General features: G+C 43.7%; 1 protein-coding gene across 2 annotated transcripts in view; it reads right to left on the bottom strand.

The window, feature by feature from the left end:
- Positions 1-431: 431 nt before the first annotated feature.
- AGXT2 (alanine--glyoxylate aminotransferase 2) overlaps positions 432-16,174 on the bottom strand; it is a 41,009-nt gene continuing 25,266 nt past the window's right edge. For both annotated transcript variants that reach the window (XM_019647886.1, XM_019647885.1), the window contains exons 9-14: positions 15,739-15,831; positions 11,269-11,401; positions 9,663-9,754; positions 7,950-8,099; positions 6,098-6,196; positions 432-1,935 (exon numbers count right to left, since the gene is read on the bottom strand). In XM_019647886.1, coding sequence (XP_019503431.1) covers positions 1,828-1,935; positions 6,098-6,196; positions 7,950-8,099; positions 9,663-9,754; positions 11,269-11,401; positions 15,739-15,831 — 675 coding nt within the window. In that variant the 3' untranslated portion in view covers positions 432-1,827. The remainder of the gene's footprint in view (positions 1,936-6,097; positions 6,197-7,949; positions 8,100-9,662; positions 9,755-11,268; positions 11,402-15,738; positions 15,832-16,174) is intronic.

Genomic DNA, 16,174 nt, shown 5'->3' with positions numbered 1-16,174 from the left:
GTTAAAGCTTGCCCAAGATTGTCTATAGCAAATGAGTGGAAGAACTGACTTTAGAATTCAGATCATTTTGCTCTTAATCCAATGACCTTTCCACTGCGCCAAAACAGAGCATTCCAAAGTGTTTGCAATCTTTGTTTTGTTTTTGCTTTATTTTATTTATTTGTTTACTCATTTGTTTGTTTTTTATTAGTTTCAGGTGTACAAAACAACCTAATGATTAGACATTTACATCCCTCACAAAGTGATAACCCCAACAAGTCTACTCCCCATCTGACACCATACATAGTTATTGCAATACCATTGACGATATTCCCTATGCTGTACTTTACATCCCATGACTATATCTATATCTGTATCTATATCTATATCTAACTATATCTATATCTACATCATCTATATCTATATATCTATATTTTAAAAAAAATTACAGTTGACATTCAGTATTATTTTACATTAGTTTCAGGTATACACAGTGGTTAGGCATTTACATAAATTACAAAATGATAAATCTAGTGGTTCGCTGTATTTGGACATTGGACACTGGAGGACATGGACGTCTTATCCACAGAACAATGGGGAGCAACTGGAAGGCTTTTTGCAAAGGAATGTCATGTTTAAGTCAACGCTTGAGGGTGACAAACCTGGCAGTGACGTATAGGATGTGTTAGTGGAAACAGTCACCTCAGGGAGTAGACCTTTAGGACATGGCTTCAAATAGGGACAGCTTAAATTACCATCGCATTGCATGCTGAGAAAATGATTTTCCTTTCAGTGCTGTGGGCCCTCTTTGTTTGTGTTAAGGAGAGGGTCGCACTTTGCCAGTATCTTTTAGCAACATCCCCCAAATACTCTCTCATTTCCCTTTAGGACAAAGAGAGAATTAGCCTCAGGCTGAGAACAGCTGCAAGCTACCTACTCTCACTAGAACTGAGTTACATTGCTTTGCATTCACTCTATTTTCATGATTACTTTCTAATTCTGACAAGTAGTACTGATTTCTCATTTATTATAATTATGGAAAGGTTTTGATCAAACACATTCAAGTGAACAAAGTCAAATTAAGGACAAATATTAAGTCAATTCTAGGACAGGTGATATACACATGGGCGGAGCGGGGGCGGGGAGGGAACCCATGATGAATGTGCATTCTAATGACTGAATTTTGGGAAATTCTCATATCAGAGACAACTGCAATAGGAATAATGAGGGTTTAGTCCATAGTGGGATGATGACAGTGGAAATGGAGAAGTCTCTGATAGGCATTTTAAGAGAGTTAAAGGATTTTGGGTGTTTTCTACATCATTTCTCAGGATGCTTATGGCTGCAATGACAGAAAACTTAAATCAAAAAGACTTGTGCAATACAGTGAATTTATCATCTCATATACCAAACAGCCCCCAGACAAGGCTGATGTGGTTGGAGCAGTCCCATCATGACATATGATGCTTCAGTGCAAGGAGAAAACATTTCTTGTGGAGATGAAGAGCGAAGGATGAAGAAACCTTTCCTTGAAGCCACCTCCACCAAAAGGTTTTCCTTCAGGATTTATTGTCCTATAATACATCACATATCATGCATAAACCAATCGCCACAAAGGGACATCAAATTACCATAACTAACCTAGACTAATTAGGATTTATTCTCTGCACTAGTGATAGATTTCCTGAAGGATGGATTTCTCAACATAATAGAGGCTCTGTTAACAAGTATGGCTTGTAGGCAGTCACCTTTTACAACTTATACCAGCGATTCTGAAATTCCTCAAATTAGCTCCTGAACATAAGTGGGACGTTCTTGAGGCTTATGGTTTTATAATTTTTTAAAATTTTATTTGGCTCTTCTCTCCATGTGTTGAATTAACGCAGAACGAAATACTTCCACTGCAAAATCAACTTCTGGTTTAGTGATGCACATCGGGGGCGCAATGCGGAATGTCTGAGGAGACAAAGGGAAATAGAACAACGATCATCAGAGACTCAAATGGAACTTCAAGGAAATGCACTAAACTAAGAACCCCAAACCTTGCTTTTATGACATGTCTTATATTTCCCTCATGATGTCCTTTCTCCCTAATGCTGTACCCAGGCCATTTAACCTCCTGTCTCCTAAAAGTTCTGGTACCATCAGGTTCTGCTCCTTTGCCTTTTTGTCACCTGCACGGTCCTTCCACTGTCTTCACTGAGGTCTTAGGTACCCACCTACACTCCGTTTCCGCCATCACTGAGGGTGACCTCAATGTCTGTGTGTACAACCCAACAATCTAGCTTCTCGGTTTCTTGATGGCCACAGCTCCCAGAACCTTCATCTCCTCTCCTCTTCATCTGCTCACACCCAAGGCCAGCGCCATGAGCCTCCTCTCCACTAGGAATAATTCAATTTCTGATTCCCATTACGTCTGCCCTTTTCATGAAAACTTTAGTCCCTTCACCCCTCCATTAGCTTCAGATCTATCACCCCACTCAGCCCTCTTCCTTTCTTTTCTGCCCAGCTTGGAGCACATGAGTGATGGAACTGCTCTCTCACCTACCCCCTCACTTTGCTTGCATCTCCACCCGTCTGCTTCTGCGCCCACATGCCACGTCCCAGCCCTGATCGAGGCTATAATTGAACAGCTTTGCGCCAACATAGGTAGTTGAGAAATGTTAAAGAAAGGCGAGCTGCTGGGCAGACTGACACCACCAGATATGCAGGCTCTCTAACTTCTGCTGCTCCCCTACATTTTTCTAGTTCCCTGTCAGCTTCCTTTCCCATTCTAAACCTTTATGATTCTCAATGTCCTTGCTCGACGCCTACGCGCCTGACTCTATTTCATAGACAGTCTTTCCTCGTGCTTCTCAGAAACTGTCACGCCATATTTTTCTATAAACCTCTTGTTCCTACATCAGTGCTTGTTTCCTGGCCTGAAGGTTCAGAGAATGAGGCGTCTCTACTATGCAACTCCAAAATTTTCACCTGTGCTCTTGGACCTTGACACTCCCATCACCTTGACTCTGGGAGCCATCCCTGTGTTCTCTTGCATCTTCAAATTTTCTTTGACTGCCCCTCCCTCAGCCTATAAACAAGCAGGCTTAAGCTCTCATCACCACCAACATCCAAATTACACCAAATAAAAATCTGTTGACTCCCCCTGGCCCCTTCTCACTACCATACAAATGCTATCCTCTTCTTTTATCCAAACTGACTAAAAAGACCGGTGGATGCTTCTTGGCCATCATTTTTCACTCTGCCTTCCCTCTGTTCAGTCTTGACCTACTGAGGCCTGGTTTCTGCCCCTAGCCCTTCTGACACCACTCTAGCTAGAGATACCAGTGATCTGCTTAGTGATAGAATCCAATGGCATGTTTCTATCTTTGTCCTTCTTGGGCTTCTCTGCTGCACTTGGCACTTCGGTCCCTCCCTCTTCCTGAACCTCCCCACAGTCTTGCATCCATGACTGCACACTCTCCTAGCTCTTGTTACACCTCTCCACCCTAGGTTTTGTCACCACCTAGGAACATTTTCCTCCCCCTGCCCTTTCAAGGTTGGTGTACAGGTTTCTAGCCTCATCTCACTGCATTTTTCATCTAGACACAACCCCCAGGGGATGTCTTCATGTCACCACTTGTATGCTGATGACTCCCAAATCGTGATCTTCACTGCAGCCCTTTCCTCCGAGCCACAGACTTGTCTGTAGAAACGGATGCCCATAAACCCCTGAAATGGAGCATGTTGAAAGCTGAACTAATCCTCACCCTTCCTAAGGCAAGTTAGATGTGAAAGATTCGTCCTTGACTCTACTACATTCTTCACATCCAGGTCCTGTGCATTTTTAAAAAAGTTTTATTTATTTATTTATTTATTTATTTATTTATTTTTATTGGGGAACAGTGTGTTTTTCCAAGACCCATCAGCTCCAAGTCAAGTAGTTGTGGAGGGCGCATCTCAGTCAAGTAGTTGTTTCATCCCATTGTGGAGGGCATATCGCAGTGGCCCATGTGGGAATCGAACCGGCAACCTTTGGTGTTATAAGCACTGTGCTCTAACCAACTGAGCCGACTGGCTGCCCCCCAGGTCCTGTGCATTTATTGCACTTCCAGGGTTGTTTTCAGAGCATCTCCTCTATTACTACCACTACTGCTCAAGTTCAAACATCATCAGCAGCCGCCCCCTGGACTTCCTGTCTCCAGCCTTGACTCCTCAGGCTTATCCTCCTCAGAAGACAGATTCGGATATCAGACTGCCTGAGTTTGGATCCTAGTTCTGCCACTTACTAGCTGTGTGACTTGGGCAATTTACTTAACCTCTCTGTGTCTCTTTTTCTTCATTTGTAAAATAAGGATAACAACATACTTACTTTTTAGGCTTGTTGAACACATTAAATGAGCCAGTACATGAATACTGTTTAGAACAGTGCCTGACAAGCAGTGAGGCTGCTTATTATTACCACTCACTGCCTCAAGCCGTATGCTCCAGTCACACTCGTGTGTGTGTAGCTCTTTGCCATATTTCTACATGTCCTCTGAGTGTTTATCTCATTGCTTAAGTCTCAGCTTAGTCAGAAAGGCTGGCCTAGGAGTCCCTTCTTGTTCCCTCTATAATACTCCTTTTTATAGCTATGGATGAGTTTACTATGTTGTATTGTAATTTTCTGTTTATATGTCTGTCTCCTGCCAGCTCCATGAAGTGTGTGTGTGTGTGTGTGTGTGTGTGTGTGTGTGTGGCACCAGATCTTATTTACCATTGCAGCTTGAGTACCCAGCATAGCAAATGCTGATCAGCTCTTAAGTGTTTGCCAGATTACTAAGGAATAACTAAGCAAGTAAACTAATCATTGTTTTATGTCTTTATAAGTTGCACATCTTAGGATTTTTTAATCATTATGTTGTCTGATTTGTACAGAAAGATTTTGCAATCAGGATGAGAAAAAAATTCACCAAGCGTGTCCTAGCGTTCATTTCGGTTTTGTGGGTACAGCTTGGTCTGGGCCGAGAGAGCATTAAGCCTATTTGTTTACAGGCTGAGGAGGAGTTGAGGAAAAGTTGCAGATACAAGAGAACACAGTGATGTTTCCTTGAGTGGGGGTGCAGGGAGTGTTGAGGGTCAAGAGCATGGGTAGAAAAATCTAGATCTGAGCAGGAATGACACCTCATTGTCTGAAACTTCAGGAAAGGAGGCAAGAAATGGATGTGGGGACAGGTGAGTTTATATAGAGATCTTGCCTAACAGCTTCCATTTTCTCTGAGAAGTATGAGGCAAGAGTAGTCTCCAAAGTAGAGCGAGACACAGGAATGGAGCAGGGAAGAATGACTGACATTTCAATTGGGAACAAAAGATGACTAAGAACAAGAACAAATTAGTGGAGAAGCAGAAATTACCCTAAATCTTAAATCTCTGCCCCAGAACCAATCCCTGGTGAGGGGTCTAGGGGCTGATTACTTTCCCAACATTAGCAGCAACCCATGCTCACAGGCAGGGCAGCACCATCGCCCCGGCTTGGCTTTCAGTGGAACTGTTCTTGGCTCCCAGCAGGGGAGCGCGGAGAGCTTGGTCTCTGCATCTCCCAGCCTGAGGGTGAAGGGCCCTGGGAGTGACTGATTTTGAGCTCTGCATCAGGGACCGGGCCAAGGTAGTCCCTCAAGTCTCCTGCAGGGTCACCTGGGCCTGCCAGCCCTGTTAGGTTGTGCCAGGCCACGGTGCCACTCAGCCTTAGCAGGTTCAGGGATCACAGGGTCAGAGCCCAGGGCTCAGACAAGAGCACTAGGGTTGCTCTTACAGGAGTTAGAATTAATTCACACATGGGACAAATTACTCCGTGACTGTTGTGACCCTATTATGACCTCTACTGTAAATCCTCTGGTTTGTACATCTCGTGTATGCCTCATTAGCCTCTCCTCTGTATCTAGTCCCCACAGAACCGCGAAAACCAAACCGTTTGAACACAGCGCCCCCTCGTGGCCCAAAGGCCTCACTGACACTTTCTTTTGAAAATGTCAGAACTATGCCTTAGGGGAACTGGGGCTTGGGTCCTTTAGCATAGTCGTAAAGGAAAGTGACCAGCATTGGGACATCAGGGAGATGCCTACAAAAAGTGGTAGGTAAAGGCCAGCCTTTCTCTTACCTGGGAAAAAATGCCACCTCTGCCAATTAGAAGCCCCATGCGTTTGCAGTCCTCGTGGATCTGATTTACTTCTTCACGGGGAAGAGGCTGGCGACTCATCTGTAAATACATTTAAAAATATTCTTATTTGGTGTTTGAATAGTTAAAGACATTTTCAAGAGAAAAAGAAAAGCAACTCAAACAATCCATGCTCCCCTCTTGCTCTTAACCTCTTTCTCCCTCTATAATTGAATAAAGCTATTAATTGCTGGACTGGATTTTTTGGGGGCATGCTATTAAATATTAATAATATTTATTATTGATAATATTCAGTATTTGTTTTAATCCCAATTCACCCCAAATTCCCAAAGACAAAATGAAGTTGAATCAGACAGCTGGTGAATCTTGGCTTTGCTAAGGCTGACCTGGGAGCTTGGTTCTTTAATGGCGGAATTTGGAGTCTGTGTCATTTATGTGGAAATTCTCCTCAACTCTTCACTTTGTTTTGTTCACGTGGAGAGCTTATTTCAAAGTCCAGGAAATGGGTCAGAAGTTGTACAAGGTACAATAGCCAACTTTCCCCTGAGCCACAACATGGCCTGGGCAGCTGGGGTGGGCCCATTTGTCCTGACATTCCCTGCATATGGAATTTGTTTTCTCCCCCAAGACTCAGTCCCCCAGGGTTAGGAAAAGCAAGGGCTTTGGGAGCTAAGAGGCTGTTTCAGGTCACTAGACATCTGAAGTTTGTCTCTCCCTGTGGGTCCAGACATGCCAGCACCCCTGACATTGGTCTGGGGGCTTGTGGGCTTTTTGTGTGTCTCCTGTATTCTGAGTCTGTGAGTACATGCTCCTTGCTCTAGCTTAGTGGTTTCAGGTCTGATTGTGTGTCTACATTACCTGGAAGCCTTTTCAGACTACAGATATTTGTGCCCCACGCCAGGCTTATCGGTTTAGAATATTTGCAGCAGGGCTTAGGCATCTGTATTTGTAAAATGCTGCTCAGGTAGCTGGGCTGAGAACTACTGCTATGATCCTATCTTGAGTGCCCAGTGCTGTTGCCGCCACTGGTTTGTCTCCTGTAGCACAGCTACTGTTGCTCTCCTCAGAGGATCTAGGCTTTGCTTTTATGGAGGGGAGGGACAATTTCCTACAGACATAGAAGTAAGGATCCCAGTAGAAACAAAGGGAAGGATTTGAGAGACATGGCAAAGAGACCATCAACAGCACTGGACATTAGAAATAAGGGGAAGAGAAGCAATCATAGGTTATTTTGTGGTGTTGAGGGTGGGTAATTGGGAGAACAGTGGAGGGTAGAAACAGAAGCAGTGAACTTGGGAGGAAGAACTGGTGTGGGGGGTAATGCTAAGTTCAATTGTTGTTGTGTTGAGTTTGAGGTCACGGTGGGGACTGTCATCAGAAAGTCACATTCCTCCCTGTTTACTTGGGAGATTGAAATCCATAAACAAACAAACAAACAAAAACCACAAAACCCTATAGATCTTTAACATCCTCACCCCAAACCATCACCATAACCTTTTCCTGGCTCTTCTCCTTTATTTCTACTTGCTCTTTGGGCCACCATCTCTCTCCCTAATTAATTTCCTCTCTTCTCTATATTTGTAATTCTAAATCTTCAGTCATCACTGATGTTCTTTGCCTCGTCTGGCAAGAATAATACTGGTTCCCTTTTCCAAATGACCTCCCTCACCCCTCTAGATAACTTTTGACGACCTGCTAGCATTTTGTTCATGTTCAACACTCTTGCTGTCCTGTGTGCTCTCTCCCTGAGAATGAATGCGATGAGCTTGCACAGATGCTTCCTACTTTAACCATCGCTGTCCCACAAACCCACAGAAAGGGCAGCAGAACCTACCTTATCCTTCACCATTTCTATTCCTATCATGAGGCCTTTGCCGCGGACATCCCCGACAATTTCAAATTCATCCCGCAGTTTAGCAAGCTTCAGCAACATATAGGTGCCGACTTCTTGACTGTTTTTCTGTAGATTTTCTTCTTTAATCACCTGTTGAGAGAAAGACACCCCCGCCCCCCCAAAAAAAGTTCTAAAATTGGTTAAGAAACATGGAGAGGCAAATGTGTATGACCTTCTTTACAGAAAATTGACCAGACAAATGGAACCTGAAGTCAAGGGTGGCCATACCATGTACTACAAAAAGATTAGCATAAAGAGAAAAAAGGCCTTGGTAGGAGGGACACTTTCCCCAACCCATCCTCATCTTCAGGGAATTTAAGAAAGAATAGAAAACATGTTTCAATGCAGCCTGTAACACAGATTCCATAATCCTGAGGTTTATTATTGCCAGGCTTTGCTAAGACCTGGGATACAGTGGTGAATAAGACAAATGCTCTGAGGAAAGAAATATCACAGATGCTTGCCCTACTGGGGGCTTGTTGGCCTTTTCAGCTGCCAGACAGACAGGCTGACATTGCCCACATGCCTCACTGCAGGGCCCTGGCCTCTTGAGCTGAGCAGAGCTCTGTGTGGGCCCAAAGTCAGGGCACCTGAAGACAGAGGAGGATTTTCACCTACTTGGTGCTCACAGCAGAGACCTGGGATTCTCGATAAGGTACATGTAATATGCTACGTTTCTATTTAGCTGATAATAATTGCAGGACTCCAGGAAAAACCTTGATGTTTTTAAGACCTTCTCTGTCCACCTAAATCCTCACTACATTCTAAATTGGCTGAGGTGACATAGCATTTAAAAAAAAAAGAGTTGGCAATGTCTACAAAATGAAATAAATGGCACATTTCTACCCACACTTTCTCATTGAATGATTTCATTATATTTGAAGATACTTTTTAATTAGGGCAGCTTTTACTTATTTTTTATTTAGAAATACTTTTAAATTTAAATTTTTGAATAGGTGAATCATGTGTGTGGTTCAAAAATCAGGAAGTGTAACAGTGTATGGAGTAGAATAACCCTTACTGACCCCTGCCTCCCAGCCCCCAAGTCCCCCTCCCCACAAACAACAGCCGGTATTAGTTTCTTGACTATCCTTCCAGAAATGTATTATACTTATTTAAGCAAATGTTATTATGCATATTAGCAAGGACATTTAAAAAATATTTTTCTACAAATGAAACCCCAGGCGAAAGCAATGGAGTGGGGCTGAACACCACCTGAATTACCTAGCTGTAATCACACAGCACTCAGTTTCTCTTCAGTCTTTTAATTTATGACTGCAAAAAAAAAGGAAGGGAGAATATATAAAACAGGGCCAAAACTAAACTGAAATCAAGGATAGCAGTTGATAACTATCCACAAAATACCACTTAACAAATTTCAGTGCTACCGGCTAGCTAGGGGAATTCTTTCATTTCCCATGCATGTGAGGTTTACTATATATTTCTTATTCAGTAATTCAAGCTCCAAAACTAGATCTTAAAAAAAAGTGCAGGTGTCAGAATAATAACTAGACATCTAACTTAAATTCATGAAGTAGAATTTACTCTCCACTTTGATAATGTAATATGATAGAGTTCTGATACCGGGTGTGTGTGGCTTTGAAGTAGTCATTTTGCGAAACGAGTGACGTTACTTTGGCTGCTGGCATGTACCTCAAGCACGGCGGATCCAATGGCGCAAGCCATGGGGTTCCCTCCGAAGGTACTGAAGTGTAACACGCTTTTAGCTAAAGACTTGGCAATCTCTAGAGGGAGAAAATAAAGGTGGATAATGAGTGACAGACACATCATCTACAATCTCCCATCACAACATTTGGATTACATTTATGTTCATGTCATGGATGACATCATGTCCAATTCATTCTTCGCTCACCAGATAATGGAGTTTATGGATGGAATTTTGCCCTTCCCCCAATTCATATGTGGTAGCCCTAACCGACAATGTGACTGTGTTTGGAGACAAGGCCTTCAGGAAAGCATTAAGGTTAAATGAGGCCATAGGGTGGATCCTAATCCAATAGGACTGGTGTCCTCATAAGAAGAGGCCAGAGCTCGCTCTCTCTCTGCAGAAGAGAACACGTGAGGACATAGCAAGAAGGCGGCTATCTGTAACAGAGATCTCACCAGAAACTAATTCTTCCGGCACCTCGATCTTGGACTTCCAGCCTTTAGAACTGTGAGAAAATAAATGTCTGTTGTTTATGCAACCCAGTATCTTGTGGTATATGTGGTATCTTGTTATGGTAGCCCTAACTCGTAATACAGTGGATAAGGAAAAATTGCTTATTTACTCAATGAGAAGTTTGACAACAAAATCTTTAATGGGTTGTCTGAACTGAAAAGGACCTTAAAACTCGATTTATGGGATTTACATGGAGATCTTCATTAGCTAAAACTATTTCTTTTTGTCTTCTACTCTCGGGACTAAGAAGGAAATATATTTAAAAAATTACATCAAAGATTTAGTAACATAATTTCTGGATTGTTTCAGGGTGAGTATATATTCAGTTCATTATACTTGGCCTTCTACATCCATATTTTTTGTACCTTGAGTAATTCAGCAAAAACAATGAGCTATCACAAGGCACTTAAATATCCTTTAGCACCTCCGAAGTGTGGGAAAAACAAATGAAATAATTTTAAGATTTTCAACACTAAATGGTTCATAAAAACAATTTTCTATAAAACCTAACTAAAATGAAAAATTCAGTTAATTCTAATGTTCACTTCATAGAATGTCCTGACTAAGTGAGACTGTACTGTATTTGGCTGTTTTGTGGATAAGATATCAACAGAGAAAACTATTGCTCTGGACCTTGAGTTTAGAGCTTCTTGGTATGGCAAGACCAAGTAAGAACTTCCTTCCGGAATATGAATCCCTTGGAAATTTCAGGGTTGGCTTCAGGTTGGTTACAAAGGATCTCTTGTGTTGGTCTTATTTATGTGACACATTTCCTTTACCTCGTCATTATGGTCGAACCCTGCCTTTCATTGTGGGGCAGGAGAATTCATTTTCCCTACCAGCAAGAACAAAGAGCTGGCTTGCTTTCTTCTGTTCAGGATGGGTAGGAGACAGATATGGGGGCTACGCATGCTTTCCTGTCTGGAAGACAGACGGTTTCTCTTTTTCACTGCTTACGAAATGGATGTGTTGTCCCCGTTGCTGTTCCCGAGCCACACAAATTCCAATACATGTGTTTTTTACCATTGCTGATACAGGTGGCCCAGAAGCAAACACAAACTGCCCAGGAGGTCCTACCTGGACTTGTCACAACTGCTGCCATGGGAAAGCCATTCGCGATCCCTTTAGCCATGCTGACAATGTCTGGCAGAACGCCGTGGGTTTGGAAACCCCAGAAGTGAGAGCCCAACCTTCCAAACCCTGTCTGCACCTGAAGGAAGCAAATCCAAAATGATTGGAAACCTTTAAGAAACGCTGGTTTTTCTGACTTTCTGATCTCTTCACTTTTATCTTCCTCCTCTCTCCTCCTCAATACTGTCATCGCAGCCACTGTCACCGCTGTCTTTGTACTATTATGGACAAAGCACTTAATCTGTGCCTGAGCTTTTAGGCACCCAAAACCATTTACTAGCTTTGTGTGATTCTGGATCTGTTTCTTAAGTCCTCTGAACCTACGATAACTCTGTTAAATAGCAATACTAATAGCAGTATATCACAGGGATGCCGTGAGGGTCATATAAAGGATCATTATGAGTAGGCGTTCTTAATAAGGGTCTCCTGTGTGCAGGGTGGCAGGGGAGAGGAGTGGCGAGGTGGCGCCTGGCCCGGCTGGCTGAGGCAGGAGTTACAGTAAGTGCATCAGGGCTGCGGCACCTGCTGCCCGGTGCAGATAGGCTAGTCATGCTCTTTCCTGGAACCCCCTTTTTCTCCCTGAGAATTACATCATGAGGAGGACCTAGCTGAGCCAGTTCACTCAGGCCTGGACTGAGTTGACCTCAGTTGTTTTGTGTATGCTGTTCCCTCTCTCTCCTTGCTGCTTCATCTCACTAACTCCTCTTGTCCTTCGAAACACAGCATTATCATCATTTGGTCTAAGAAGATTTTCCTGAGCCCCGTAGGGCCCCCACTCAAAGGCATGCTGCCCTCAGAACGTCTCACCTTGGACTATTATCACCAGTGTCCATGTCTGATGACAGGGACAGTATCTTATTCCTCTTTCTATCCTCAACCCTTAGCAGAGTGCCTGATGCCACTCAGTGTTTGCAAAATGAACAAAGGTGGCAGCAGTGCCTAACTGAAGCAAGCCACGTAAACATTTCCATGCGTATTTCTGCCAGAGCCTCTCTGGTGAAGCTTTGGTGATTTTTGTCTGGCTCTTAGCCTCTTGGTCTGTCTGTCTATCTCTGTCTCTCCACACAGGCACACATTGCAGGGCACTGCTGCAGAGGCAGATTTCAGGAGTTAGAAGTAGGTGATGGTAAACAGCGTAGAAGAGCTTCGACACGGGAGTCACTCTGACCCGGCCTGGCGTCCTGGGTCTCCCGCTTCCTAGTTATGGGCCTCTGGGTAAGCTGACGAATCTGCCCAAATGAGACAGTGTAGGAGGAGCTCATGGAAAATCCATTCAGTTTGTCTTCTTGCCTTCATTTTTTAACCCCATCTATCTTCAGTATCATAAATAAATGGTAGAAAATCAGAATGCTTGGATAATGCATAAAATTATGTAGGACAATAAGCCATGTTTAGTCACCTAGGAAATATCAGTTTTATAGACGCTTTCAGTAGAACAGAGAAGACTCATTTTAAGGTTTATAAACTCAAATTTCTTTGGAGGTGAGGAGCACATATGCGTGAGAAGCAGGCCAGGTCTAGGACAGTGAGCAGGCCTGGGGTGTGCACGCCCTGCCTTAAAGTGGTCACTTTCAGATCTAAACCAGTCCATGCCAGACCAGACTGGAAAAGACTGGCTTCCCAGGTAGCCCCAATTTTAGCCCCAAGAGGCAGCCAATTTTCTATCTTTGGTTCCAAATTCCTCACTTTAATGAAGAGAAAAGCAAGGTGAGCTAACTCCGGTGACTTGTGTAAGATGACTCGGTGGCAGCACTGGGCCCGCACTCGGGTTTTCCATCCCCTGATTCTTCTTTTCGTGCCTGCCTTTGCCTTTCCACACCACTGACACCACCGTGCTGTCATTGAGAGGCAGCCTGGCCCCGTGGTTAACGTGGTCTGGAAGCCCGGGTTTGAGTTCTGTCTCTGTCCCTACTAACCGCAGGTGATCTCACCACCTTGGACTTCAATTCACTTATGAGCATCTATAAAACGGGAATAATAACAATTGTACATGCCTTACAGAATTGTAATGAGAGTTAGCTGTTAATACATGCAAAGCATTACCAACAGTGCCAGACACACAGTTAATACTCAGCAAGTTCCAGCCATTCTTAGCTTTATCTAGTCATGAGGACCTTCCTCCTTAAGGTCACTTTGTGTTAGTTTCCAATTGCGTTCTTGAAAGTGACAAAACCACATAGCTTAGAAAATTCTGAAATTCACATTTTCTTTGAATTCTACCTCCCCTCTAATTAGTGCAACTGCGGCAACTTCACTGTGCTGATTCTGAAGGTTAAAGTTGTTTGTTCTCACAGATGTCATTCATTGTAAACTGACTGAATGTACTTTTCTGTTTTTTCTTTTCTTTTTAAGATTTTATTGGGGAATTGGGGAAGGGGACAGTGTTGGGGAATTGGGGAAGGGGAACAGCCAAGTTGTTGTCCCTCAATCTTAGTTGTGGAGGGCGCAGCTAGCTTAGCTCCAAGTCCAGTCGCCATCCGGCCACCCATGGGCAGCTCGTGGCTGCTCAGCTCAAGGTCCCGTGTTCAATCTTTTTTGTTTCTTTTTCTCCCTTTTCTTCTTTCTTTCTTTCCTTTTCTTTCTTTCTTTCTTTTTTCTTTCTTTCTTTCTTTCTTTCTTTCTTTTTTAAGATTTTATTGGGGAATTGGGGGAGTTGCTGCCCTTTTGTTCTTCAGTCTAGTTGTGGAGGATGTTGCTTCACTGGCCCATGTTGGTATTATCATTGCTCTCTTCTTGGGTGAGGCAGATCGGTCGCTGGCCATTGGACGGCCATTCGCAGTGGCTCTTGGCAGCTCATGCCGGCTGCTGGCCACTCAAGGTAGCTTACGGGAGCCCACTGCAGCCCCATTGCAGCCTACGCCATCGCCAACGACTCACGGCAGCCCAGCTCCAGCTCGAGCTGTTGTTCACCATCTTAGCTGTAGAGGGCACAGTGTCATTGGCTCTCATGTGGGGTCTGAATCGGGGCCCTGATGCTCAGAGGTGGTGCTCCCAAGCCAACTCTTAACCAATGCACCACTCGGCTGCCTCTGTGTTCAATCTTAGTTGCAGGCGGGCATAGCCCACCATCCCATGCAGGAGTTGAACCAACAACTGTTGTTAGGAGCACGTACTCTCACCAGATGAGCCATCCTGCCACCTGTTGGCAGCTCAGCTCTGGCGCAGCTCCTGGCCTATGTGGGAATCGAACTGGTGACTCTGTTAAGAGCTTGTACTCTTAACCAACTGAGCCACTCGGCTGACCCTACTTTTCTTTTTTTTTAAAATAACAGGCTAACTTTCTTCAGCTAGGACTTTGATTAGCTCATGTTCCCTAAACCTGTACCAGCAGGTTGGGAAGGGGGGATGGGCATGGAGGAGGAGCTGGCCCACGCTTCCCTGTGCAGTACACTGGGGTTGTCCCATCCTCCTGGGATGACAGAGACCTGGTTGCACATGCAGAAACTGCAGAAGACACTGCAGGTACTGGGGGAGCGGGGAGGGCCCAATGTTTGCAATGGGAATGTTTAGTTGAGGAAAACTGTTCAGGCAAAGATGGCACGACAGAAATGAGTGTGAAGCATACAAATTCTCCCCCTGTTCTTTGTGGGCCTAATCATTGTTAGAATCGTGATGAGTGAGCCATGATAAATGAACCGGGAGCCCTTCTGGGGGCCTGGCGGTCGTCCTCTGGGCTTTTGATCCCCACTATTCTCAGCAGGCAAAATGCTTTCTTTGCTACACGCTGTTATGAGGTGTGATCAGTACATTGATCACTTTTAAAAACACACAGGCTGGAGATCACAGGGCCCATGAATTTTGTTCCTTTCAAAGTCATCCCCTTGGTGGTACTATAGGCTTGTTCCAACAATACTGACTGAATGCCAGCGGTTTTAGAATATTTTGGAAACTATTTTATTTTATTTTTTGAAATATCTGCATTGGTGGTGCTCTTCAGACTTAGAGGCTGACTTTTTTTTCTGTTTTAAATATTATTTCCATACAAGTTTTGTTATTAAGATAAGATGAATGCTGCCAGGCTGGTTAATACTATTTTGGCAAAAACTATCTGAAGAAAACTTGGTTATGAGATTACATTCTCTATGTGGTTTTTAAGCTGTCCCTGACATATCCCCAAATACGAAATTAAAAATTATTTTGAGCGATGGTAGCATCCCCTATGCCTATTAGCAGCTTATTTGATAGACTTCAATTTGCGTGTTTAAATTCTGCAGTATGTACTTGTTCACAGACCAACCAACCCACTAACAATCTAACCAGCCAACCAACAAAAGCTTCATTAACTTATACCCGCATCTTGAAATTTCCACACTAGGTGTTTTCTGCCTGGAATACAGAGAAGCATTTAAAGAGGCTTCTGCCTGTGCCTTTCCTGTCCCTGTTGTATCACATCACACCTATTCCATGGCCACTTACTTCGTCCGCGATGCACACGCCTCCTCGCTCTCTCACCAGCTCAAAGGCTTCCTTTAGAAACCCCTTTGGGTACTGAACAAATCCGTTCACCCCCTGCAAAGGAACACAGCAAGAACACCTATAACAATAGCACAGCCCTTTGGAAGTACTAAAAGGGGAAAATAGGTTATCATCATTATCATTAATAGTACTAGCAATTTTTAGAACAGTCTCTAGAACTGGTTCAACTACGGGTAACAAAAGAGACCATTACTCTTATGCCATGCCTTCTGGGAAAAGGATGCAAATGTATTTTTTTTTCTGAGATTAGAAAAAAAGTAGATGAAGGGGATTTAGCAAGATTATACAAAGGCTCCTCCTGACAGTGTGGGTGTTATGCAACTAAAATCATTGGGGATTCCTTTTCTTTAGAATTTTAGGAATTCAAAAGTTTCAT

This window comes from Hipposideros armiger, unplaced genomic scaffold (assembly GCF_001890085.2).
Source record: "Hipposideros armiger isolate ML-2016 unplaced genomic scaffold, ASM189008v1 scaffold_117, whole genome shotgun sequence".
Classification (NCBI taxonomy): Eukaryota; Metazoa; Chordata; class Mammalia; order Chiroptera; family Hipposideridae; genus Hipposideros; species Hipposideros armiger.
Note: the sequence above shows the minus strand (reverse complement) of the source record. Positions and strands in the feature narration are given on the sequence as shown.